General features: G+C 50.0%; 1 protein-coding gene across 3 annotated transcripts; it reads left to right on the top strand.

Annotated features, from left to right (window-relative positions):
* On the top strand, window positions 1–27748 carry HIF3A (hypoxia inducible factor 3 subunit alpha). 3 transcript variants are annotated; one of them, XM_066271745.1, is made up of 15 exons: window positions 1–40; window positions 4952–5142; window positions 6186–6331; window positions 8210–8294; window positions 8599–8711; window positions 9206–9414; window positions 11097–11203; window positions 11399–11546; window positions 14363–14481; window positions 15544–15734; window positions 16678–16782; window positions 18668–18936; window positions 19887–20004; window positions 22747–22828; window positions 25035–27741. In XM_066271745.1, exons 1-15 carry the CDS (start codon window positions 15–17, stop codon window positions 25130–25132), a joined length of 2007 nt encoding a protein of 668 aa, XP_066127842.1. In that variant the 5' UTR covers window positions 1–14; the 3' UTR covers window positions 25133–27741. The 3 variants fall into 3 exon arrangements, with proteins under 3 accessions (XP_066127842.1, XP_066127840.1, XP_066127839.1); XM_066271743.1 differs by lacking the exon at window positions 1–40 and having other exon boundaries at window positions 4301–5142; window positions 27569–27748; XM_066271742.1 differs by lacking the exon at window positions 1–40 and having other exon boundaries at window positions 4301–5142.

Raw genomic sequence — 27748 nt, 5'->3', positions numbered from 1 at the left:
GCGACGTGCAAGCCATGGCGCTGGGACTGCAGCGCGCAAGGTACTGGGGTTCAAGGGCAGGAATGATGAAAATTGGGGGTCTCTCCTTCTAGGAACCCTTGACCCGGGTGGGGAAGTGTGAGTGCAAGCTAAAGACGCCCCGAGACGGGCGGCTGGAGGCACGTCTCTGCCGCACCCTCTACCCTAGGTGGTTGCAGGGGTTGGGGGATTTCCCCAGCTGCCCCGCCTATCTTGCCAGGAGCGACTTCAGAGTCGTGATCCCCGATTTCTTGCTGCTCCGCATTCGCTTGCACTCCTGGTTGGGGGTGAAACTCCGGGTCCCCATGGAATTGAGAGTGTTACGTTTGAGCGGTTCCTGGGCTTCTGAGGGGGGGGGCGCGTTCTCCCTCCGTATGGACCCTCTGGCCTTTGAACCTCCAAGATTGAGGTTGTTCTTTGCCGCCAGACCCCGAGATCCCAAGGGATATGGGATACACCCAAATCGAGCCTTCCCAGATATAGAGTCTCTTGGAACAGGCGGTCAGCTCCTAAGTTCAAGGTAAAAGAGATATCCTTTAATTGGACCATCCCTGACACAGTTTCCCAAACTTGGGATCCCTAGAAATACACAGAGGCAGTCACCTTTCAGATGTTACCTGGGACTCTCCCCAGGGGCCCTTTTCTATCATTGTGAAAGGTAAGGTCACCCCCTTCGATAACAGGAAAACAGCCTGACCACTTGCCAAAGTTTAGGGCCTTATGTCCCTCCTCCACCCCATCCAGTCTCTGTGACTATTGGGGCAGGGGCACCAAGCCTTTTGAAGGGAAACCCAAAGGAGGGTGCTGTGCCTGACTCAGTGCAAGCCATGACAGGAGCACCCTTGTCGCAGTGCCCAGCTGGGCCACCCTGGGTAGAGGGAGGTTCCTGTGTTCAGCTCCCAGCAGGTGCAGATATGCTGGAGCCATCAGGAACCTATGCTCTGGGTCCACTGCCACGGGTCTTATCTGGATATGTTTGCATGGGGACCCCGGAAAGTGTCCTAGGCCCTTGGCATCCCCTGTCCAATCTGAGGCATCCAGGAAGCCTTGCCCCTTCCCTCCTTTCTGGCTTCCCAAGTCTGATTGGATCCATCCACACCCATGTTTTTCACACCTCCCCAAGCCATCTCGCCTCCCCCCCCCAATCTATTCCAGTTTCTGGCTCTGGGCCCACCAGGGAACTCCATCCCATCCCCTCTGAGCCAGCCCTGGCCCAACCCTTCCTGGCGCCCCCTCCTGGCTGGGCAGGAGCCCCTCTTGGCTAAGCAGAAGTGCTCTCCCTTCCCACCCAAGGCAAGCCCTTTCCTGTGGTGTCATCCCAGGGCCACACACCACCCACTCATAACTCGCACCCGGATCCCAGCCACACTCCATCCCCTCCTGCACTCCTAGGATGGCACTTGGTCCAAAGGTGGCCTGGGCGATGGTGAGTGGGGCCCCCATACCATCTCACCCCTTCCTTTCTTCCAGCCTGGGCTTACTGCCATCCCACCCCGATCACAGACGTTCTCGGGAAGTTCCTGATAGGCACTCTGCCTCAAAAGTCCTATCACCTTCGGGAACCCAGGTTAGAGGGTTCCCAAAGAAGATAGAACTTTTGGTATGGGCACCCCACTGGATTACCATGTCCTTGAGAATGAGCATGTCAGGGAAGCAGGGAAACTCCTCGGGGCCCACACCCCAAATCCCTTCCTCAAATCCAAACCCTGACTTGGGCCTCTCAGGCCACCTCTGGGAGTCCAAAGAGGGTTCCTTCCTAGATACAGCCAAAGCCCCCCGAAATCCTCTACACTTTTTCCAAAACCCCAATACCCAGCTTGGGGTCAAAAGAGAGGCTCAGGAGCAGCCCTGAATGTGATCCAGGGTCACCCCACTTTCTCTGGGCCTTTGCTCATGGTTGGCCAGTTCTTCAGGACAGGGAAGAAATATGCTTCTCCCTCTCCTGGTTTTGGGGGGGGGGGGTGTCCACGTTCCAGTCCCCATTTTCAGGCCTCACCCTGGGGCCTCCAGGCCCTGGCCCCACCCCCTGTTCTCTGCTGGAACAGAGGAAGGGTGGCAAGGTTCCAGCTGCACGTCCCGAGCTGGGCAGAGTGCCAGGAGGCTGGACCAGGGCTGGGCACGGGGCCAGCTGGGGGGAGACTGTCCATCTGGAGGAATCCAGAGGCAGCTGGGGTGGGACAAGGGGAAGGGATCGAGGCCACTGGGCAAAGGAGGGGCAGGATAGGGATCCCTTGGCTGGGCACACCTGCCAATACATGGCACTTAAGAGCACAGTTCCCTAAAGTCAGGGGATCAAATCCCAGTTCACCCACTTCCTGGCTGTGTGGCCTTGTGCCAGTGACTATCTCTCTGAGCCTCAGTTTCATATCCTGGAAAAATAGCAGCCATGCCTCCCCTCCCCCATACCACATCAAGTTGAAGAGCAGTGAGGTAACAGATCTTTGGGAGAAGGACACTCCATTGGTATGCAATAAACCATGTTCAACTCAGACAGAGCTCTGGCTGGAAATAGACAGACCTAGTGTTTAACTTGGCGCTGCTGCTAAAAGCTGTGTGGCCTCAGGCAAGTTCCATCACCTCCTTGGACCTGCTTCCTTTTCAGAAAAATAGGGAAAATACTAGTAGCTACATGGTCAGACTGAGACGCCTTGAACACGAGGGCATTGGTGGAGGGTCTCGGATCAGCAGTTGGGCTCCCTGGGCCCATGGTGCCACTGTAACAGGGAGGGAGATCGCTTTGCCTGCTTCTCAGGGTTATTGAAAGGATCTAACGGGGGTCTCTAGCTCCATGAGTGTTCAATACACCAACACTATCATTATTACTATCACTATTATTTAGTCTTCTTCCCAAAGTGCTTGAGTAAAAGTCCAATTGCCAGTCCTCTTCTAAGCCCTTGATATATATTAACTCATTTAATCTTTAAAACAACCCTGTGAGGTAAGTGTTATTACTATGCTCAGGGAGGCTATGCGACTTGTCCAAAGTCACACAGCAAATTAGTAATGGAGTCAAGACTGGACTCCTGAACCGGAGGAACTAGCCCCCACTCTGTTTAATAGGAAAGGCCAGAGACTCAAGGGTTTGTGGAGCCTGTGAGAGGCCCACACTTCCTGTCAGAGCACAGGCTGGGAGCTGAGGGGGGGTCTGCCGCAGCCACCAGCTGGCTCCTTCTATGGAGGGAGAGGTCTGCCACAGAGAAGATTACAGAGCCCAGCTGCCTGGAAGGTGGGGGCCGGCCCCACCCCCTGTCCTGTTCCCACTCTCTGTTCCCTCTGCTCAGACCTCCAGTGAGGCCCACCCACCCCCTCCCTCTGGGCAGGATGACAAACAGAGCTGGAACAGAACCAGAACAGGACAGGACGGAATGTCCTCTGGGCAGAGCAGGACTGGAGGCCCCTGCCTCCGCCCCCCAACCAGCCAGGAGGGAAGGAATGGGGGCGATCGCTGGCTCTTCCTCCCTCCACCCAGCCTGAAGAGTCTTCTCCCTCTACAGCCAGACAGGACAGTCTCCTTCCCCCTCTCCGTCCTGTCTGTGGGTGGCGCTGCAGATCTTCCTGGGAGGGAGGTTGAGGCCTCCTCCAGAAGGCCCTCTGGTTTCTAGGAAGGTATAGCCCCCCCCCACACACACACACACACTTAGAGTCTTGCTTCCCTGGGGTGGGTCACAAGGAGGGAATTAGGAGCATGAAGTCTTTAGAACCTCACTGCCTGAGTTCAAATTCCAACTCTGCCAGTTACTGGCTTTGTGATATCTTGAGTAAAGGACTTCCCCTTTTAGATCCTCAGTTCCCCTACTGTGAAATGGAGGTTTAAACTGTCTCCTGCCTAGAATTCCCCTAGGATTGAATAAGTACACACGGGCAGAGTCCTTAGTACAGTGCCAGACACATAAGTGCTTAGCAACTTATAGCTGCTTATTATCAATGGTTTTATCAGTATTATAAATATAGATAAGATTATATATGCTATCTGTAATATACTGTATAATTGTTTTTCAAAAACTATAGAGTTATGATTCAGACAAACCTGGAGTTTGACTTATAAGACAGTGGTAGAAACAGGGAAAAGCACTAAAACCTAGACATAGATCCAGAGCCAGAGAGACAGAGAAAATAGAAGTTTTCAAACCCTGGCTTTCCTCCTTCTAGGCAAAGTCTGCCTCAGTTTCCTCATCTGTTCAGTGGGGATCATTACTTTCCTTCAAGGGCTGTCTGACTCTAAGTGGGTTAATGTATGTTACACACATGGCATAGAGAATAACATAATAAATGCTGAGTAAGTGGCATATATTTCTGACACAAAGATAACTAACTCATCCTTCTACCCCCAGCACACCTCACAGAGTTCAGGCATTTGAAGTACATTAAAGGGCAGGAGTGAGTGTTTAGCTGTTGGTTGGACAGAACCCTGGGCGATTGGTTTGCTGTGTCACCCTGCGGGGCCCCTGTTGGTGGGTCCTTGAACTTTGAGATCTGTGCTCCAAGATTCTGAGGACTCAGCTTTGCTGAAGAGGGGGAAGGTCAGTGGAGGGGATTCTGGGAGGCTGTAGGGCAGGGGTTGGAAGACTGCAGGCATCTTCTTCATCCTCCTCCCCTTCCCTGGCTGTGGGCCAGTTCAGCCAGCCCCCTCCCAGCAGGAGGCCCCTCTGTCCCCTAGATGTCCCAAGGCAGGGAATAAAAAGCAGTTAAGTCAGGGAGGGCACAGAGTGGCCCTGTGAGGCACAGGAGGGCAGCATGGTTTGGCGCAGGGACAGATAAAACCCGAAGCTAGAAGCAGCTCCAGAGTGTAACCCGTCCAGGCCCAGACTGCTCCGGAAACTCCTTTGGGCCACACAGCAAGTCCGAGCCCCACGTGGCAGCGTCCCATGTGCTTGTCCAGTCTACCTCTTTCCCTTCCCGAGGGGCCGCCAGTGAACGCTTCCCATGCCCGCAGGTCGAGCACCGAGCTGCGCAAGGAGAAGTCCCGGGATGCGGCTCGCAGCCGGCGCAGCCAGGAGACCGAGGTGCTGTACCAGCTGGCGCACACGCTGCCCTTCGCGCGCGGGGTCAGCGCACACCTGGACAAGGCCTCCATCATGCGCCTCACCATCAGCTACCTGCGCATGCACCGCCTCTGCGCCGCAGGTGAGCCCCGCCCCTGGGAATTCCCACCTTGGCGAGGTCCCGCCCTCAGCAAGCCACACCCCAGGGAGGCCCCTCCTCCGGGAATCCTTGTCCCGACAAGGCCCCGCCCCCTGACGTCTTCCCTGTCGAGTCACAGCTGCCCTGGAATCCACCTCCCCAGTGCGGCCCCGCCAGTTCTGGGCCTTCGGAGCCTGCCCCCTTAGACGTCTATCACTTGTGAGGCCCCTCCTCTTGGAATACACCCTTGGGAAGCCTTGCCTCCTTAGAACTTGGGATAGGAGGCTGGCTAACTCCCTAAAACGCCTCAACCCTCAGGATTTGGTCCCCCAGGAGGCCTTCTCAGCTAGGTCTCGTCCCCTTGTAATAAATATCCCTGGGAGGCTTACTCTGCCCAATTTTTAATTTCTTGAGAAAGTACCCCTTCCCCTCCTCAACTCCCTAGTTCTATTTCTTGTCCCATTAAGTAGCCATCCCTTTGAATTCCCACCCAGTTAGAATTCCACTCTTCAGGAGTCTTTCACACACACACACAGAGAGAGAGAGAGAGAGAGAGAGAGAGAGCTTGGAATCCCAGGACCCTTGAAAAGATTGTATTGTATGGAACGAGGAGTATCCTCCCTTGGGTTCTGCCCGTGAAACTTCCCAGACCAGAAAAAGTTACTTCTCTGGGAGGCTCTGCCACTTTAGAATCTGTCACCTTTAGAATTCTGTCCATCTGGAAGGTCCTGCCCCAAGAATTCAGAACCACTGGGAGGCTTGGCCCCTTTAGAATTCCGGCTCCCCCTAAGCCTTGGCCCCTTAGAATTTTGACCACTGGCAATTCCATCTCCTTAGAATTCTGTCTCCCTGGGGGGCCCCACTCCCCGAGAATTCCATTCTTGGTGGTTCTGCCTTCTTCCTTGGGATTCCAAGCCCCTGGAATGTGTCCTCCTCACCTAGGGGGTTCCTATAATTTCCTCTGAGTGAGGAAGGGCAGAGGGGAGCTAGCCAGTGGGGCCTACGGCTAACTAGAGATGCCTCACCCACCCTGGCCTGGACACCAGGGGAGTGGAACCAGGTGGGAACAGGGGGCGAACAACTGGATGCCTGCTACCTGAAGGCCCTAGAGGGTTTCGTCATGGTGCTTACCGCCGAGGGAGACATGGCTTACCTGTCGGAGAATGTCAGCAAACACCTGGGCCTCAGTCAGGTGAGAAAAACTGCCTGCTCTGTGTCTGGTCCATACAGGTGATGCTGGGACACAGAGGTGACCAGGACCACCTTAGCCCTGCCTTTACAGGGTTCACAGTACAGAAGGAGACAGACTTGTCACTGGACAGGGAGACTCAGAATGCTCAGGGCAGGGATGAGGCGGCCTACGAGGTGTGCAAGCCAGGGAAGGTGGGCACCTGACCCAACCTGGGGGGAAACCAGGGTTCCCAAGAGGGGATGGCATTTGAGCTGAAGCCTGAAGGACTTAGCCAGTCAAAAGGTATGGAGAACAGATGGGACCAGCAATGACTAGCAATGTAGATAACTAAGGGAACAGAGCATTTTGGGAAAATAAAGACATTTATCCCAATTAGGTGCTGAGTACCATGGGAGAAGGTGAGAGAAAAAAAAGTATAGAGCAGCCAGCAAGGACTAGAGAATTAGAGGCAGATTAGAAGGTTGATCTCCAGGGCACTGGGGAGCCATGGAAGGATTTTAAGCAGAAGAGAAGTTGTGTTAGAGAGATTGAAACAGATTTACATTTTAGAAAGATCCCTCTAAGTGCTGCACAGAGATAGAATTGGAGCGAGTAGACTGGAGGCTGCAAGATCATCAGAGTGGATGCAGTGCCTCAGGTGGGAGAGGAGGAACAGGCACTGAGGATGGAAAAACAAACAAAAGACACTTGGGGGACAGAGCTAATTTCAGCTAATCCTTATAGCAAGTCCCACGAGAGAGTTGCCATTATTTTTCCTAGTTCATATAAATGGGCTCCCAGCTGGCATCTGTTCCTTTTCCCTGCCTCGTGACACCACTCCGGGTACCAAGTTGTCCTTCAGTTTGAGCTCTTGGGCTTAGAAAGGTGAATGTCCTGAGCTAGAAAGTAGCAGAGTCAGGATCTGAATCCAGCAACAAGAGGAGCTGTCAGAGGAGGTAGAGCCTGCCCTTCCCCCATTCATCATTACCACTGGACTGGGAGCTTCCGGGGTCCACTTTCCTCTGTGTCTCCTCCTACCAGCACCTGAGCAATTCAGCTCATTGCCTGAATTGACAAAAGGATTTGGGTCTTTGACTTGCCAAACAAGTGAGATTTGAATGGGGGAGGTGTCTCACCTCAGGGCCTTTGCACTTGTTGTTCTGCTTCCCAAAACACTCCAGAGAGCCACAAGACCACCTCACTAGCTTTCTTCAGTAATTAGTTCAAATGTCACCTCAAAGAAGCTGTCTCTGACTACTGCCTCTAAAATGGCAGCCCTTCATTTCATCACTTTACCCTGCTCTAGTTTTCTTCATATTTATTATTATATTATTTTATGTTGCAACACCTTAGTTGTTCATTGATTGCTTTCTCATATGTGCCTTGACCGTGGGCCTTCAGCAGACTGAGTAACCCCTTGCTCAAGCCAGCGACCTTGGGTCCAAGCTGCTGAGCTTTGCTCAAACTAGATGAGCCCGTGCTCAAGCTGGCGACCTTGGGGTCTCGAATCTGGGTCCTCTGCATCCCAGATCAATGCTCTATCCACTGCGCCACGCCTGGTCAGGCTATTATATTATTTTATAAATAGGTTTTGTTTTGTTTTGTTTTGTTTATTGGTCATCTTCCCTCACTAGCCTGTAAACTGAGTGGAAGGGACTTTATGTCTGTGGTCACTGCTGTGCCCATAACATCGAGACAAAGGCCTGCCAAATAGTAGTATGCTGGAGAAAGAAAATGAATGACTGAATGAATGAATGAGTGAATGAATAAATGAGGAGACTGGTGACACAACCCTGGCTCCTGAATTAAGACTAGGTTGATGGAGCTGGGAAGGAGGAGGTGGGCCAGGCCTTAATAAAATATTCCCTCCAAGACACCCCCTGCTTCCCTCTCTTGCAGCTTGAGCTCATTGGACATAGTATCTTTGATTTCATCCATCCCTGTGACCAAGAGGAACTTCAGGATGCCCTGACTCCCCGGCAGAGTGAGTTTCCTGGAGGCCTCTGTCCCCAACTTACAGAAACTGAGGCTGTGCCCTGCCCTCAGCCTATCCCCTCTTCCTCTGGAACACTGGACTGGACTGGAGAAAATGGGAAGAGGAGGATGTGGCCCTGCTAGGGTCTGGAGGAGCGTACCAACCCCGTGGGAAACCCTCTCAGGGTTCAGGTCCCAGTTTAAGGGATGAGGCTGGAGGGATTTTAGTAACCAGGATGCTGGAGGGAACTGGACCCTATCCAAAGCTGCCCCGGTAACCCACTTCTCCCCCTACCTCCCCATGACCCACCTAGGCCTGTCCAGAAAGAAGCCGGAGGCCCCCACAGAGCGGTGCTTCTCCTTGCGCATGAAGAGCACCCTCACCAGCCGCGGGCGCACCCTCAACCTCAAGGCAGCCACCTGGAAGGTGGGCAGGCCCTGGCCCAAAGGGGAGCCTGCTGGGGCTGCACCTGAGCCCAGAAATTCTTGCAGTGGGTTGGAGTCCAGGGGTCCTCTAGGCAGGGGACCCTGTTGGGACTCTCTCAGGGTGGGTCCTTCGGGAATCTAGGAGGTTGGGTGTCTGTGGAATTGGAGGCCTGGGGGTCCTTGTATCCTTTCTTCATCCAGATCTCTGTAGGTGTAGGGGGAATCCCAGCCTCCTGGGCCTAGAGTACCCATGGGGTTTATATCTGGGTCCTCAGGCCTTACTGAGTCTTAAAATCTGGAGATATTCAGAACCTCCTTAGGTCAGGTCTCTGTGAGGTTGGAAGCTGGGGGTCCTCAGAGCTCTCTGAGCTGGGTCCCTGCAGTCCTCAGGGGACTTCTCCTTCTCAGCTCCCTGTAGGCCCCATAGAGACATACCTCCCAGCCCCATGGCTTCCCCAGGTCCTTGTGCATCACACCTCCCCCCTCCCCTCCCAGGTGCTACACTGCTCTGGACACATGAGGGTCTACAGGCCCCCTGCACAGACTCCCCCCACCGGGAGCCCCAACTTAGAGCCCCCCCTGCAATGCTTGGTACTCATCTGTGAAGCCATCCCCCACCCAGGCAGCCTGGAGCCCCCACTAGGCCGGGGGGCCTTCCTGAGCCGCCACAGCCTGGACATGAAGTTCACCTACTGCGATGAAAGGTGGGTGCTGCCCACATGCCCACCCAGCACCCAACTCCTCCTCTTTCTTTCTGCCCAAGTTTTCTGAGCTTTTTGTGGGTCTTTTTATCATTGATTCTCTCTCTGCCTCTCTCTCTTTGAGTCTTCCTCATAGTTTCTCCCTCTCTGTCCTGTTGTTTTCCTAAACTGGGTCAATTTATGTGACAAAGTTAGTTCCACACCCAACAGGCAGTAAGCACTCAACAAACTGTCGTTATTAATTCTTACTCTTTCTCTTTTCCTCTCTCCCTCTCATCCCTCTGCTCTTCATTTTCTTCCTTCCTTCCTTCATTTTTCTGCATCTTCCCTCTTTCCCTCACCTTGGAGTTGCCCTTAGGAATGGCCACTGTAGGTTCAGACTGCTTAGGTTTAAATCCTGGCTGTGTGTCCTTAGCCAAATGATTTCACCTCTCTGTGCCACATTCTCCTCACCTGTCATACAGAATAACAGAACTTACTGTGAGCAGTTGTTCTGAGCACTCAGTGAGTTACCTAGTACAAAGCACTATAGAAGCATATATTTTTAAAATCCTGGTCAGGCGGTGGTGCAGTGGATAGAGCATCAGACTGGGATGAGGAGGATCCAGGTTTGAGACCTCGAGGTGGCCAGCTTGGGAACGGGCTTATCTGGTTTGGGCAAAGCTTGCTAGCTTGGACCCAAGGTCGCTGGCTTGAGCGAAGGGTTGCTCGGTCTGCTAAAGGCCCACGGTCAAGGCACATATGAGAAAGCAATCAATGAACAACTGAGGTGTCACAACGAAAAATGATGATTGATGCTTCTCATCTCTCTCCATTCCTGTCTGTCTGTCCCTATCTATCCCTCTCTCTAACTCTCTCTGTATCTCTAAAAAAAATAAATAAAAAATAAAATTCTTATCATCATTATTTTTATTTCTATTCATTCTTTCTGATCTTTCCTTTTGTGGTTTTCTTTCTCCTCTTCTCTTCCTCTCTCATCTTTCTTTTGCCTTCTTTTTTCCCCCTCTCTTCTCTTCATTCTTCCCATTTCCACCCTCTTTCTTTCCTTGTATTAGTTTCTTGTGGCTTCTGTAACATTACCATGCACACAGTGTCTCCAAACAACATATATTCCGTATCTCAGAGTTCTGAAGGTGAGAAGTCTGAAATGAGTCTCATTCATGGGACTAACATCAAGGGCATGTTCCTACTGTAGTCTCCAGGAAAAAATTTGTTTCTTGCCTTTTGCAACTTTTAAAGACTGCCTGCATTCCTTGGCTTGTGGCCCCTTTCTCCATCTTTAAAGCACATCACTTTAACCTCTTCCTCCACCATCACATCTCCTGTTCTCACTCTGATCTCCTGCCTCCCTCTTATAAGAACCCCTGTGACTACATTGGGTCCAACCAAATAATCCAGGATAATCTCCTCATCTCCAGCCCCTTAACTTAATTACACCTGCAAAGTCCCTTTTTTCGTGTAAACTCATATATTCACAGGTTCAGGAATTAGGACGGGACATTTTGGAGGGTCATTATTCAGCCTACCACACTCCTCCTTTTCTACTATTTCCTACTCTCTCCCTTTCTCTCTGTTACAACCCTGTTTCTGTCTATCTTGCTAGCTGGGGCTCCCTTCCCCTTCCCTCCACCCACCCTCCACCTCAGCCAGTTGAACTGACCAGGCTCCACTGTACCCCACCCCAGGATTGCTGAAGTCGCCGGCTACAGCCCTGATGATCTGATTGGCTGTTCTGCTTATGAGTACATCCATGCACTGGATTCGGATGCAGTCGGCCAGAGCATCCACACCCGTATGTGTTCCGTTCCATTTCCCTGGGCCTGAGCCTGTGCTGCGTGGCCCCAGCCAAACCAGCTAGCTCCCTGCTCCTTGATCCCCAAGGAACCCGATCTTCCCTGGTCCTTTCATACCTAACTCCTGCCCCCAGAGACTTCCCTCCCCAGTTGCCCCTTCTGTGGCCCTGAGTCCTCCCCGTCCCCCTCCCCAGTGCTGAGCAAGGGACAGGCAGTAACGGGGCGGTATCGCTTCCTGGCGCGGAGTGGTGGCTACCTGTGGACCCAGACTCAGGCCACAGTGGTGTCAGGGGGCCGGGGCCCCCAGTCTGAGAGTATCGTCTGCGTCCATTTCCTGATCAGGTAAGCGGGAGGAGGTGGGGTGACTACATACCTGGGTCTGGTCTGCATGTGTGTGGACAGGGGTGTGTGTGTATGGGTGCGTGCACAAGTGTGGATGTATGTTGTGCACACGTGTGTGAGTATACACCCATACATGTATGTGGAACATGTGTGACTGAACACACGTAGGTCTGCATATGCATATGGATGTCATCAGTGTGTATGCTGTTAAATTAAAAGGACTATATTCAAGTCAAAATAAGAAATCTAGCAGATTCATGGGGACTTGTTTTGCTTCTTTAAAAAAATCCAAGTGTAATTTACATTTAGAAAATTTATTCTTTTTGGTGTATGGTTCTATGAGTTTGGGCAAAGGCATGGAATTGTATAACCATTACCACAATCAAGCTATAGAATAGTTTTACCACCCCAAAAAATTTTCTCATAGTGAAACCCACCCCGCCCCCAGTCCCTAGCAACCACTGATCTGTTCTCTGACCCTGGAACTTGGCCTTTTCTAAAATGTCATGTACCTAGAATTCTACAATATGTAGCCTTTTGAGTCTGGTTTCTTTGACTTAGCATAATATTTAAAATTTATGTTGTGGTATGTGTGACTAGTTCCTTTTTAATGCTGTGGTTTGGATCTGAGTGAGACCCAGTTTGTTTATCCATTCACCAGTGGGAGGACATTTGGGCTGTGTTCTAACTGGGTAATTATGAAAAAGCTACTGTAAACATTCTCATAGAGAACTTTGTGAAACCATATGTTTTCATTTCTCTTTGGTAAACACTTAGGAGTGGAATGAATGGATCATATGGTCAGTGTGTACTTAACTCCATAAGAAACTACCCAACTCTTTTTCCAAAGTGGATCCACTTTACCATTTTGCATTCCCATCAGCGATGTTTGAGGGTTCCAGATGTATCCCTGACAGTGTTTTGTCTCGTTTCTTTTTGTCTTGTTTGGTTTTAACTTTAGTCATTCTAATGGAAGTGTAATGGTAAACCATAGGCTCCACCCCTACCTCTTGTGTATCTTAGAAGTTTTCCACCATAACAACAGGGTGACAAAGACAACAAATTATCACATAAGACAGAGAAAATAACAGCTTTTCTTTGAAGATTACTTCTAGGACATGGCACCATTTCTGAAGTCTTAGGAATTTTCCAAGGTTTTTTGATTTAGGAGATATTCTATTAGGAAATAGAAGTTGGTAACAGGAGTCTTCACACACATCTTTATGTTGCACAGGAAAACAAACTGATTGTCTTTTTGAATGTTCTCACTTCAACACCTTTTCAAATCAGAATCTTTGAATAACTTATAGACAGTGAAAGAGAGGGGACCTACCCTCATCTCTTCTGGAAATGCCTTTTATTCATTATGAAGAGTTGCCTTTTATGGCGGGGCCCTGAGATTTCAAGTTTTTGCACTCTATGCAAAGAGCAGAACTGGATATTTCAGTTTTACTGGCAGAAAATTGGTGAGGAATGATAGGGATTTACTCAGTGCTGGTGAATTGAGGAACTTATGGTATTAATCATTCTTACTGCTGTGTACATAGTGTATAGGGCACAGCTGTGAGAGCTATCGGTGTATATTCAGGTGCTTATACACTGTAGAGTCCACCTGCTCCTCTTTACATATAGTAACTCATTTAAGCCTCATAGCAACCTGCAGAGGAGGTACCACTATTATTCCCTCTTTACAGAGGAGGAAAACGAGGTCCAGAGAGGTTCAGCTACATACTCGAGGTCACACAGCGCCTAAGTGGCAGAGCTGGGATTTGAACCCAGACTGCAATAGCTGCAGAGCCCTTGCTCTTAACTACTAAGCAGTACTGATTGTCTAGGAAATGATTGTGGGATGAATGAATGAGTGAAGTCCACGTGCCAGCTCGAGTATATGGAACATGCACACTTATCTGTCCATGTATATCCATGTGTGTATGTGAGTGTTGCCATTTGTGCTTGTGTGTACCTAGTGTGTGTGCATGTGTACTGTGTATGCCTGTGTTTTTCAAAGGGAATGGGGAGGCTTTGGTCCAGCCTAAATTGGGATGTTTCCAGCCCAGAAGGGGTTTGGTAAGGGTGGGAAAGGATCACAGCATCTCTAAGAGCTGGCCAAAGGACCACCCACATTCTGTCTTCATGAGCATTATGCAAATGAGATTCAAATAAGGTCTGGTCTGGTCCTCAGCCCCAGACCAATTCTCCAAAAGCCAGTCTGCTCAGGGAACATTTGGATTGTCTCTATAGCTAGAGACTGCGGGGATGGGAGGCACGGGGGACGTAAGAAGGATGTATTTATAAATCCATTCCCTTGAATGTCTATGAATAGAATCTTCAAAAATAAAGTCTTATTCGTTAAAATATATCTCTATGAATTCTTCATATTTGGTAATATAAGAATGTTAAATATATATTCTTCATTAATACATTTTATGAATATATCCATGAGTGAACATCTATAAAAAGAATATTTAGTTTTTATATCTTTTAACCTCCCCCCTTTCTGCCCCTCAGTTCCCTCAGTATCCCCTTTCTCCCCAAACTATACCAAATGCCAACTCTTTTTTCTGCCTTTCCTTCCACAGAAGGAGCTTGGGAAGACACATTTAACTTTCTTTTAGATACTATTATAATAAAAAGCATTCAAGAAAAATTAAATCCTTAAAAGGAACAAGTAAATGTGGCAAATTATTTTCTGCACGACGCCCTCCTGCCCCTGGATGGGATTGCCTCCTATGCCAGGACGTCATGTGAGGGGGCTGCCTGGGCTGGGGCCGAGGACCCTCCCTGACTCCCACTCCCCTTTCTGCCCTGTACCCCAGCCGGGTGGAAGACACTGGAATGGTGCTGTCCCTGGAACAAACGGAGCGACACTCTCGCAGACCCGTTCAGCGGGCCACCCCCTCTCAGAAGGACACCCCTAATCCTGGGGACAGCCTTGGTATGGGGCAGGGCTGGGGCTGGGAGGAGTTGTGCCCCCAGGATGCCTAGGAGAAAGCCCAAGTGCCTTAACATGGCTCACCCTCTGGGACCTGCCTCCTCCTTCCTGCCTCTTTGCTTTTCTTACTCACTCAACCACACCAGCTTCCTTGGTGCCCTTTGGAATGTGCCAGACTCTTTTATGCCTCAGGGCCTTTGCACATGCAGTTTTCTTTGCCCGGAATGCTCTCCTCTCTTCTGTCCTCCCTCTTCTCCTGCGTCCCAGGGATGATTGCTTCAGTCTCGTTGCTCTCTGCTCTGAATCCTGCTGTGGCTCCCTATTACCCCCACTCTTCAGTTTGTTCCCTCCTGCCGCCACACTGCTCTTTGCCCTCCAATAATACTGACCTTCTCAAGTCCAGCTCCTTTCTACCTCTTCCTTCTCCCCACCCACCCATGTCCCCCCAATCCTGGACGAGCTTCCCTCCCTGTTTGTTCTTCAGGGCCTCATCTTTTCCAAGCTGCTGCTGGCAGTCCATGCTCCTGGGTGTGGTGTGGGGTCAACGGTATCCTTTCCTCTTTTGGCTCAGAACTGGCTCAGGCCACATCTTGATCTGCAGGGACTTTAGAACCTCCTTGAGGGCCCTGGGCCAGTCTTTTCTCCTAACATTCGAGCCCCCCAGAGCCTAATGGCTGAGTGCTGTTCTGTGTCGCTGCAGAATCGGGTCAGTCATGTGCCCTGGTCCAACCATGTCAATTTGAAATATTAAAATATTTTGCCACCACTGGACAATTGCTAGTGTCTCAAGCCTACTGTGTGCCCCCCACACCACCCTACGTCATGCCCTCCCATAGTACCCTCCATGGACTTGCCATATCTGACAACCAAAGGGCTAGCACCTGGCTCGGCAGGGCTCCCCCAGGACCCAGCTCCCCAGCACTGTGAATGGTATCCGCCCTGACTGCTTGTTGAAGACATCAACTCTGCTTCCTGGGGTTGGTGTGGAGGGCTCTGTCCCTTAGCCTCCCCATCTCAATGTGTCCTTGACCATCCTGTGCCTCCCCATCTCAATGTGTCCTGCAGACACCTCTGGTCCCCGGATCCTGGCCTTCCTACACCCCCCTTCCCTGAGCGAGGCCACCCTGGCTGCTGACCCCCGCCGTTTCTGTAGCCCTGATCTCCATCGCCTTCTGGCACCTATCCTAGATGGGACTTCAGAAGCTGCCACCCCCAGCGCACCCCCACCTGCACGGCACCCCCAGAGCCCCCTTCCGGTAAGCAGTTCCTCACACTTGAACCCTCAGGATTCAGGCTGCTTTGTCCTCTGGCTTGGATCTTGCTGTTCTCTGGGCCTCAGTTTCTCCATCTGTATAGTGGGAAGGTTGTGGCCTGGGTTCTTTTAAGACCTAGATTCCAGATTGTTCAACTGTTATCTGGACCAAAACCTGGGATGTTGAGATTGGCCTGGGTGACCTCGTCCTGGCTTATGACCAAGCACCTAGGGTCTCTGAACTTTGATCTCAAAGAGTCAAGAATGGCTCATGTCTTAAATTATTCAAATCTACATCCAAATCCTGAGTCTGCCATTTACCAGCTGTGTTACCCTGGAAAAGTGGGGCCCCAGTCTCTTCACCTGTAAAGTGAGTATAAGAGCAAATAGCCACCTCATTGGTTACTGCGAAGGTTCAGTGAAATTCATGGGAAGACTTCAGTAGGAGCCAGACACCTAATAGGTACTCAATAGACCATAGCAGTTATTATTTTAACATAAGAGTCCAAGTAGTCTGACTTTGATTCAGCAGTCCATATTATCCAATGTTGACTTTCCTCATCCCAGACCTATGCCCCCCACCAAAAAATCTTTCCTCCACCAGAAAACTAAGCTGTGACCTTTGACTTCACTCTTTAGCCCTGGGATAGCTGGACTGTACATGGTTTTCCCCCAAACACCAAGACCTTTAATCCCAGAGGGTCTGGATGCCTTGGCCTCGGGCTCTGGCCTTTCAAACCTTTGCTATTTTTCCTATTGATCTATACCTAGGCACGTTGAACACCCAGGTTTAGAGCTCATTTGCATTTGCTATTTGACCCCCCTGGTGTCCAGCTGTTTGCCATTTGACCCTCACTTCTACCCTTGAGCTTAAATGCCTAGACTGGCTAACTTTGACCTCTCTCAGGCTCAAGATTTCCTTAAGTCTCTACTCTGTCTCCTCACAGGCTGATCTCCCAGATGAGCTACTTATGGACGTGGAGAATGCACACAAAGTCTCGGCATCTGGGAAAGACCTTGAGGCAGTGGAGACAGACTTAGATCTAGCTCAGGTAAGGGCTAGCATGGGAGCTGACATATGTGGGCTTTAGAAGAAGGTAGTGGGATGGTTAAAGGGAATGAGTAGATGGATAGATGGATGGAACATTGTATTCATTAGGGGATGATGGTGGATAGGTAGAAGGGTGATGTTATACAAGTATTTGGATGGGTGGGTGGGTGGGTGGATGGACGGACGGACAGATGGATGGATGGATAGGTGCGATGTTTGGATGGGTAGTTAGATAGATAGATCATTGGTTCAATGGATAGACGATGAATGAATAATGTTGCATGACTGAGTGAGTTATTATCCATGTAGTTAACCTGATCACCATCTCTTCCTCCCCCCAAGATACAGTTTCTTTGGAGGTCAGGCTGACTTCACATGGCCCAAAGCCCCAACCTTCTAATCACATGGTTGACCATTCAGTGTAGCCAGCCCTCATCCTGAATCATCTTGTTAGCCCACCATGAACAGCAAAGACACAGCTATCACCCAGGAAACTCCAGTGGTTTAGATGTTACCTCCCAGGAGCCAGGACAACAGCCAAATCTCTTTGGGGGCAAAGCTAACTCTTCAGTACACAGGGAAATTGAGAATTCTCAAGACTTTCAAGCCCCAGCTCCTTCATGTTTAACATTTTTTCCTTTAGCGTTTCTCTCCTCTTGCCTTTTACTCCAAGTAGCTAGAAGAGATTAGGCAGCCCCTTTAACAGCCTGGCTAGAAATCTCCTTAGCTAGATCACCCAGTTCACTAGTCACATTTTCTGCTTTCCACACAACTGCAGGTGGCAGTGTTGCTAAACTTTTAGCTACCACAAATCAAAATTCCCCTGCCCTGGCCAGTTTGCTCAGTGGGTAGAGCATCAGCCTGGTGTGTGGACATCCCGGGCTGGACTCCTAGGTCAGGGCACACAAGAGAAGCGACCATCTGCTTCGCTTCCCCTCCCGCTCCCCCTTCTCTTCCTCTGTTGCAGCCAGTGGCTCAGTTAAGCACTGGCCCCAGACGGGGGTTGCTGGGTAGATCCTGGTCAAGGCACATGCGACAGTCTGTCTATCTCCCCTCCTCTCACTTAAAAAAAAAAACTCCTTTCCTATGTTTTCCAATACCATGTTCCTCACTTCCCTTTGAGCCCTCACTGGCAGGCTCCTCTTGGTTTAGATTTTGACTAATTTTTTCTTCAGAGTAATCTAGGCTTTCTCTGCCAGGCTCTCTGGGCAGTGGGCTTTTGTTACAGCAGCATCCCACTCTTGATACCAAAACCTTATTTGTCATCTATTTCTGGATAACAAATTACGCTAAGATTTAGAAGGTTAAAACAGCAATCAAGTATTACTTCCCATAATTTCTGAGGCTCAGGGGTCTGGGAGCCACTTAGCTGGGTGGCTTTGGTGCCAGGTCTCATGAGGTTGTAGTCAAGATGTCATCCAGGGTGTTGTCATCTGAAGGCTTGATTGGGACTACAGAACCCACTTCCAAGATCACTCACTTAGCTGTTAGCACGATGTGTATTTCTTGCCGTGGGGGCAGCTCACGGTGTGGCTTTTCCCAGAGCAAGTGATCTGGGAGAGAGCGCAACAAAAACAAAGCCATGTTGTCTTTACAACCTAATGCTGGAAGTCACACAGCATCACCTCGTCACTATCCTATTGTTCCTCGGGCAGCCCTCGTCACTGTAGTAGGGGACTGCACTAGGGTGTGAGCACTAAGGGAATAGGATCCTTGGGGGCCAGATTGGCAACTGATTATCACAGAATTCTCATACCCATTTTACATATGATAAAAATGAAGCTCAGAACTCAGGCACACAACTCAGCAGTGGTGGAGCTGGGGCTCTAGCCCAGGACCACCCAAGGCCAAGGTTCATGCTCTTAACTCGCTCCTGCCCTCCGCAGGACGTCGATGCCCTGGATTTGGAGATGCTGGCCCCCTACATCTCCATGGATGATGACTTCCAGCTCAACTCCAGCGAGCACCTACCCAAGGCCTACCACAGACCTCCGGCGGCTGCACCCCGACCCCGTGCTCGGAGCTTCCACGGCCGGTCACCTCCAACCTCTGAGCCCTCCCTGCTGCCCCGCTGGGGCAGTGACCCCAGGCTGAGCTGCTCTAACCCATCCAAAGGGGACCCCTCAGCTCCCTCCATGGCTGGGGCTCGGAAGAGGTGAGCCACTGTAGAGGGAGGATATCAAGGGTATAGAGAGAGGGTCCCTGACCCCCTGTCTTGCCTCCTCCCTCCTGAACCGCCTCTTCCTTCCTCCTACACTGACCTCTGCTCTAGCTGGACCCTCAGTGTCCCCCACACATGGCATGTTTTCCAACCTCTCTGTCTTTGCCTAGGCTGTGCCTTCCTTCTGGAGTGTCCTTCACTATTTCTCACTATTCAATCCCACCAGTCAACCAGGGCCCCCTCCTTTGGAATATATTTATATCAGGTCTAGTGACAGTTTTTGTCATAGTTGAGGACATTATCACAATGTCAGAGAAACTATCTAGAACTAAGTTTCTCAATACCTTTGAGACTCTGTTGAAAGCCATGACTTTCCCCCCCAAAATTTACACACACATAGACACACATTTTGCATATAATTTCAGAGGGTCTGTGTCCCTCTTTTAAGGATGTTAGATTCCTAATACCATACATCTTTTCTCTCCCAGTTGTGGGCACGTGCCCACTTAGTTTCCACAGTGGTCTCCTTACTATCCTTATGAGGCTTTTATGCATACATTCCAGTATTCCCCAAGGCCCCCATCTTGGAGCTAGGTATACAGTGGGTGCCTAATAACGACTTGTCAAGTGAGGAAGGGAAGAAATTAATGAATATAGTAGGTGGAGGGGTGGATAGATGATGGATGGATGGCAAGTGGGTGAGTGAATAGATGGATAGATACGTGAATGAATGGAAGGATAGATGAATGGGGTTTGTATGGGTGGGTGGATGATGGGTCATTGAATAAATTAATGGGAAGATAAATTGGTGGATGGGTGGGTGGGTTGGTGAATGTATAAGTAAGTGCTTGGGGGAGTAAATGAATGTTCATCATTTACACACACTGGTGCCCACACCTGCCCACATTTGCTGTGTTCTGAGATTCTTGACTGTTTCCCTCTAGGTCCCTGGCCCACAGCTCAGAGGACGAGGCTGAGGGAGTGGAGCTGCTGGGAGTGAGACCCCCCAAACGGTCCCCCAGCCCAGTACCTGAAAACTTCCTACTGCCTCCCCTCAGCCTGGTATGTGTGAAGATTTGTGGAGTTCTCTGGCCCTCAGAACCCAGCAGGCTTAAGCTTATTGTTCTGTGAATGGGAAAACCAGAGGGGACAGGGGCTGGCTGACAGTCAAATGAAAGGTCAGTAACCCAGCTGAAGCTAGGACCTTGATATTCTAGCTCAGGTAATACAGTGTGTCCGTAAAGTCATGGTGCACTTTTGACCGGTCACAGGAAAGCAACAAAAGACAATAGAAATGTGAAATCTATACCAAATAAAAGGAAAGCTCTCCCAGTTTCATACCTATTCAGTGCAGTTCGATATGGGCTCACGCACAGATTTTTTAGGGCTCCTTAGGTAGCTATCCCATATAGCCTCTACAGACTCGTCACTGACTGATGGCCTACCAGAACGGGCTTTCTCCACCAAACTGCTGGTTTCCTTCAACTGCTTATCCCACCGAGTAATGTTATTCCTATGTGGTGGCACTTCATTAAAAACGTGCCAATATTCACGTTGCACTTTGGTCACGGATTCAAATTTAGCAAGCCACAGAACACACTGAACTTTCCTCTGTACCGTCCACATCTCGACTGGCATGGCCGTGGGCTGCTCCGCTGTATACACGGTGTTACATTATCATCTGCGCATGCGCACATGCTGCCACATCATCCTACAGAAACTGGGAGGGTTTTCCTTTTATTTGGTGCAGATTTCACATTTCTATCGTCTTTTGTTGGTTTCCTGTGACCGGTCAAAAGTGTACCATGACTTTTTTTTTTTTTAAGATTTTATTTATTTTAGAGAGGAGAGAAGGAGGAGAGAGAGAGAGAGAGAGAGAGAGAAGAGGGGAGGAACAGGAAGCATCATCTCCCATATGTGCCTTGACAGGGCAATCCCAGGGTTTCAAACTGGCAACCTCAGTGTTCCAGGTTGATGCTTTATCCACTGCGCCACCACAGGTCAGGCAAAAGTGTACCATGACTTTACGGACACACTGTAGGTTATGAAAGGGCTTTGCAAATTTATGTATGTTGGTAGTAAGTGCTAAAAATAAAATTAGGCAGGGGAAGGGGAGAACAATAAGGGTTAGTATCTGTAGGAATCTTCTCTGCTCCCGTGGCCCCCCTTCCAAACCTAGAACAGGTCTTGGCCTTGTATGATTAGTATAGCATTAAGAGTACAGACACTAGAGTCAGACTGACTTGGGTTCAAGTCCCAGGTTGGCCACCTAGTAACTGAGACCTTGGACAGGTGATGTCACCACTCTGAGACTCAGTTTCCTCATCTGAAAAGTTACATCCCATAGGACTACATGAGAAGCAAGTAAAATCAGGCCCTTTGATGGCCCACAGCTGGCTGTAGACAAGTGAGGGCATAAAAACAAACCAGACTATAGCAGCATCCCTTTCCCCACAGCCTCCCTACCTCCTGACTTGTGCAGTTGTCAGTTCTGCACAGTAACAACCAGACACCCTTTTTAAAAGCCAGCCTAGACTGTGTGGCTTCCACAGGATCTCCCTCCAAGACCTTCCATGGTTCCCTACTGCCCATAGAAGACTTCTCTGGCTCCTCACCCAACATGGCTGTTTGAACATGAGGGGTGTGATTGATAATATCCATAGCTTATATTTATAAGTGCCTACCATGTGCCAGACACTGACTGCACTAATTTCTTGCATGATCAAATTATTCAATCTCCATGACCATTCTTTTTCTTTTAGTGAGAGGAGGGGAGGCAGAGACTGACTCCCTACATGTACCCTGAATGGGATCCAGGATCCAGGATCCACCCGACAAGCCCACTAGGGGGTGATGATCTGTCCATCAGGGGCCCTTGATCCATTGCAACAGGAGCCATTTTTCAGCACCTGAGGTGGAGGCCATGGAACCCTCCTCAGCACCTGGGCCAACTTGCTCCAATTGAGCCATGGCTGCGGGAGGAGAGGAGGAGAAAGAGAGAGAAAGCGAGAGGGGGAGGGGTGGAGAAGCAGATGAGCACTTCTCCTGTGTGCCCAGGAATCGAACCCAGGACATTCACACGCCCGGCCAATGCTCTAGCACTAAGCCAAACCACCAGGGCCTACATGACCATTCTTGAAATAACCATCATCATCACCATCATCCTCCACATTTACACCTGAGAGTTTAGGCAACGGTATCAGTCAGAGTTAGGGCAGGAAACAGCATGCCCAAATGGTGTGTTGAGCATTTAATAACAGGATTGTTAGCAAAGGTGTGGGCAGCACGCAGGGATCAACAAGGGTTGGTGCAGTGTCCCGGGGCACACAATGTGGGAAGCTGGCCTCATCCCTAGCCTGAAGGCACAGGGCAGGGGATGGTCATTGGATCTCGGAGAAAGGAAGGTCTACCTCCTAAGAGCCGAAACCTTCCATGGAGGGACACAGCCAACCCACGACAACCCAGCAGCTAAAAGATCAAACACCCCCCTTCTCCCTCCTCCCACCTGTTGGCATCTCCCATTCTGTGAACCCAAGAGGGACACGCAGAACAAGGATGAGCACTGATGGAGTTCACACACACAGCCTGCTGGGGCAGAGAAGAAGGAAGAACGAGGCCCTAGAGAGACATGTGGAGTGTCTAGGCCAGCGACTCACCTGAAGTCATATAGCAGCCACTGAACCCACAGTGCCCTTAACCACTGCACCATCCCGCCTCCTCGGCAATGATGATGATGGTGATGATGGTTATGATGATGATGGTGATGGTGGTGATGGTGGTGGTGGCCTTGTCTCTGCCCTGCAGAGTTTCCTTCTGACAGGAGGACCAGCCCCAGCAAGCCAGCAGAATCCCAGCACCCACCTTCTGGAACTGAATGAGCCCCTGGGTGAGTAGCAGCCTGGGTATTCAGAGGCCCTGGGCTCCCTGTCCTCTGGAAGGTGACATATGGCTGGGACAATCCTGAAGGTGGGGGGAGGCTGTCAGTGCCCATATGCAATCTTGGTGGAAATGTGCAGCCCCTTCCTCCTCTCAGGGGCACTGTAGGGGCAAAAGAGAGACCCTGAGGGAGGCTGGGGCTGGCAGAGCTACCCCTTGGCATGGAAGCTGGGCCCAGCCCCAGGCCTAGCTCTCCAGAGTCACACCCTGGTCATTAGCAGCTGTGTAGCTTTGGGAAATAGTTTTTGCTTCTGAAGCCTCACTCTCCCCCCACCCCAGTCAATCAGAACCTGTTGTAATAATTCCTGCCTGATGGGGATGTTTGAGGACCTGTAAAGGCATCGCACAGGGAGAACTGAGCATAGACTGGTATTATAGTAAACACTCAAGAAATGCCCACCTTGTGGTATACTGCTACCACAATTCTCCGCAGAGTGCGAGACGGGCTGCTCTGTCTGTTAACCTTTATCACCATTTCCCAGACCAACTATCAATAGCCATACTTCCATCTAAAACCTCCAGGCATCAGTCAGCGGGAGCTTTCCAAAGCACGAATCTGACCCTGGCCTGCCTCTTCTCGAAATTCTCCCATGGTTCCCCAATGCTCTTCAGGGAGAGACTTCACCTTGGACTCAAGCCTCTGGGGTCTGACGGCAGCCTCATCTCAGACCACTCTCGGCTTCACAGCCTCTGTGTCAGCCACTGTCGCTGTCTTCTGAGTCATTCTGTCCTTTGTACATGTAACAAATATATAGAGAACACACAGTAAAAGCCAGACAGTGCCCTAGGGGCTGGAGACACAACTGTGAACAAAACACACAGAAATCCCTGCCCTTGCAGAGCTGACTTTCTAGTGAGGGAGATGGTTGAGAACAATGAAACAAAGGCAGGAAAGAGTAAAGCGAAGATTGCTCCTAGAGAAATATTGCCTACAAAGGCACATGGAGCTCTGGGGCAGGGCAATTCCAATTGGAAGTATGATTAGGCATGGTCTTCTTGAGAAGGTGACATTTGAGCAAAGACCTGAAGGAGGTAAAGGGTGCATCATGACAATTTCTGGGGGAAGAGCATTCCAGGTGGAGGGAAATGTGAATACAAATGTCCTGGGGTGTAGGGAGCATATCTGTTCTATTTGGGGAAAAATAACGCCAGTGTGGCTGAAGCAGAGAGAGGAGGGGCGAGAGGTGTATGGCAGATTTCACAGGGCCTCAGTAGGGCATGGCAATGACTTTGAAATCATCTTACTTGAGGAGGCTGCCTCAGGGCCTTTGCATATGCTGACCCATGTACCTAAAATGCTTTCCCACTTATTCTTTGCCTAATGACTGCATCCTTTAGATCTCTTATCAAATATTACTCCTTCCATGAAGCCTTCCCTAATTTCCTAAGCTCAGGACTCATAACACTCATCACAGACCACATTTACATACGGGTTTACGCAGTTATTTGATTATTGGCTGTCTTCTCCCTGTGGGTGTGAGGGCCGGGCCTGTCTTGGTCACTGCTGTACTCTGCTGTGGGGGAGGAGGCTGGCCAGTGGCTGGGCACAGAGCAGATCCTCAGTATATATTTGTAAATGAAGAGATAACATTTATCTAATATTCTGCCAAGCTCTGTGCTAAATTTATGTACATGACCTAATTGACTCCCCTAACTGGAATGCCAGCCCCACAAGGTCATGGAGTTTCATCTGTCTTGTTCACGGCTGTGTCCCCAGTGCCTGTCACACAGTAGGTGCTCAATAAATGAGGCAGATATAAGTATCTCTGCCTTCCAGGTAGCAACAGCACTAGTTATTGTTACATGGATTCACCCATTTACTCCTCACAACAGTCCTGGGAGAGAAGCACTGTATTTAGCTCATTTTACAGATGAGGTAAGCTAGGCACAGAGAGGTAAATTCACCTGTCCTAGGTCACACAGCCTGTAAATAGCGAAGCCTAGATTCAAACTCAGGCAGAGTCTGATTCCAGGCTTCTTACCTACTGTCCTGAACATCCTGGACACCTAAAGTTCAGACAGCAGAACTTGCCCTAGATTTCACTGCTGTTTGAATGCAGGTGTACCTGCTTCATCACCCGCTTTTAACTATCAAGAAAGGCAGACAAGTTGGGGTGATAATTCCCTACTGGTTTACCTTCTATCTTCCCCCACAGGCCTGGGCCCTTCACTGCTCTGTCTCTACCCCGATGAGGACACCACCCAACCCAAGAGCCACTTCCAGCCAATGACGAGCTTGGCCCAGGCTGACTGAACCAGCCCCTCTTCCCGTCTCCCTGCTCCTTCCCAGAAAGGACCTCAACCACACTCCAAGCTGGCCGCCAACGCCCAGGGTGGGGGAGCCAGGAGAGGGGCTCCCCTCCTCTTAGTGGTCCCTGCCCACCTCGGGCCCACCTCAGTCCTCGCCCCTCTGCCCCTCCCCCATCTGGGGGCTCTTTGGGGTGGTCTCAGCTCAGTGACCTCCAGGAGGGGGTCCCTGGCCCCCTCCTCCTCCTTCTCTCAGGACTTCCCTTGGGGTTCTTGATACTGGTTACCTCATCCCTTTCTCCAATTCTCTTCGCTTTATCTTGGGTAATTAGGGGGAGATTGGGGTTCAGGTCTGTGTTTCTAGGCTCTGGGACATATTGATAACCATAATCACATTTCTTCCCATCTATATTTCATTTATTATTTTTGTTGTTGTTTTCATGATATATTTTTAATTGCTATGAATTGCCCAGAGTCCATAAGAATGTGGGACTCCAATCTTCACCCCCACACTGAGGTGTCAGTGGGGAGGGAAGCCTCAGCCAGGCCTTCCTCCCACACCCACAGTGACTTCTGACTGAGTCTCTAGCCTCCCAAGCAGCCGCCCAGCTCTGCCTAACTGCCTGCCCCTCTGCTCTGGACCCCTACTGCCCCAGCCTCACCTGGACACTGACTTCATTTGTGGATCTCCTAAGCCAGGTGTAGCCTCCAACTTCCACTGCTTCCAGATGATACAACCTCTAACCTTCTCTGGTTATAGACCATACAAATTGAGACCCTCTCTGTTTCTAGACTGCACAACCTCCAACATGGTCGGATGTAGACCCAGCATCCTCCAAACCCCTCTGATTCCAGATCTCACAATCTTCATCTCTCCTCACTCTGGATCTCACAACCTCCAACTGTACTTTCATTCTTTATGGTCTCCAAAGTTGTCTGGTTCTAGGCCTCACAACCTCTAACTTCCTCTGGCTCTAGAGCCTCTGACCATCAGAATCCTCTGGTTCTGGAACTCACTCTGAGTTTCTATGGTTCTAGACCTCTCCCTGTAAACTCCCTTTTTCTATATGTCACACTCTTCCATTTTAGCTGATTCCAGATCTTACAACTGATTGTTTTCTTTGATTCTGGAACCCACAATCCCAAGCTTTCTATTGGCTCTAGTCTTCCCAATCTCTAACACATTTGGTTCTAAACCCAGACTTCCTAATTTCTAAATTTCTTGATTCCCAGCTCATTCCTTTTAACTTTCTGTACTCAAGATTTGCTTTTCCCATCAAAAAGAAGTAAATGAGTTTTATGTCTCGATCTTATAACCAGTACCTCCAGAACTGGAAGCCATGCTTCAATTCTTTTCTGTTCTAGACCTCATGACCTGTACCATTCACTGGTTTCATACCACACAACCTCTAGACTTTGCAACTTTCAGGGCCCTCTAATTCTAGATCTGATTATCTCCCTTTTCTCTGGTTCTAGAACTTGGCCTCAAATGTATCTGATTTCAGACTTCATACTATAAATTCCCTTTGTCCTAGACCTAGTCTCTAATGCCCCCTCACTCCAGATTTTATGACTCCAAATTACTCTGGGTTTAGAACTCAGCCTTCAAACATCTGATTATAGACTTTGCCTTATAAATTTCTCTGGTTGTAGACCTTACAAATCCCAAATCCTGATTCTAGATCTTATGACTTCAAAATCCCTCCAGAACTTCCCTCTAGAACTTGGTCTTTGGGCTTTTTCTAATTCTAGTCCTTCCTCTGTAAATACTTCTGGTTCTAGACCTCACAGATGCCAACTGCCTCTGATTTCAGATCCAAGTTCTTCTGGTTCTGGAACTCAGCTTCCAAATGCTTCTGATCCTAGAATCCAAACCTCACCCTATAGATTCCCCTGGTTCTGAATCTCACAACCATCGCTCCATAATTCTAGACTCCAACCTCCTCCCTCTGTTCTGGCCTTCCCACTCCACTCACCTTGCCCCAATTCCTACTCTCTTTCTTAAGTCTTCCCATTCCAGACCCGTCATCTGAGTTTCTCTGCTCATGGACTCCATGCTCAAATCTCTCCATTCTCAATCTCATATCCCTAGCATTTCTGTTCCTAGAACCCCCTCCAGTCCCCACCTCGGCCTTCCAGATATGCACTCTCCTTTACTTTATCTACCCCAGTTATCTGGGGAACCTGGGGCTCTCTCATCCCCTTGGAGGTTCACAATCCAGACTTCCCAAGCTGCACAGGCAGATGCACAGCCCTATTCACATATCACGAGGCGGGGAGAGAGGCTAAGACTCTTCAGTTCTCCGCCACCACCCATATGTCCCCAGCTCCCTTTCTACGATGGTGCTACTCTTGGTCTCCCACAGGAAACGGCCTTCCTCTCTCAGTCCAAGTCACCCCCTTTCTAAAAGGCACTTTTCACTGTTCTTTTTTTATTTTTCAGGGAATTGCCTGTCCAGATTGGTGCTATGGGGGGAAAAGGGTTGCACACCTCCCTTCTGCTGGGGGTGACCTGAGCCCTCAATAAAGAGAACTGTGCCAGGCTGGGGGACGGGAAGGGACTTGACCAGCCATGCTTGCTCTGAAACCCACTAATCTCTATACTACCATAAAGACCTCGCCT

Source organism: Saccopteryx bilineata, chromosome 3, assembly GCF_036850765.1.
Source record: "Saccopteryx bilineata isolate mSacBil1 chromosome 3, mSacBil1_pri_phased_curated, whole genome shotgun sequence".
Classification (NCBI taxonomy): domain Eukaryota; kingdom Metazoa; phylum Chordata; class Mammalia; order Chiroptera; family Emballonuridae; genus Saccopteryx; species Saccopteryx bilineata.
Note: the sequence above shows the minus strand (reverse complement) of the source record. Positions and strands in the feature narration are given on the sequence as shown.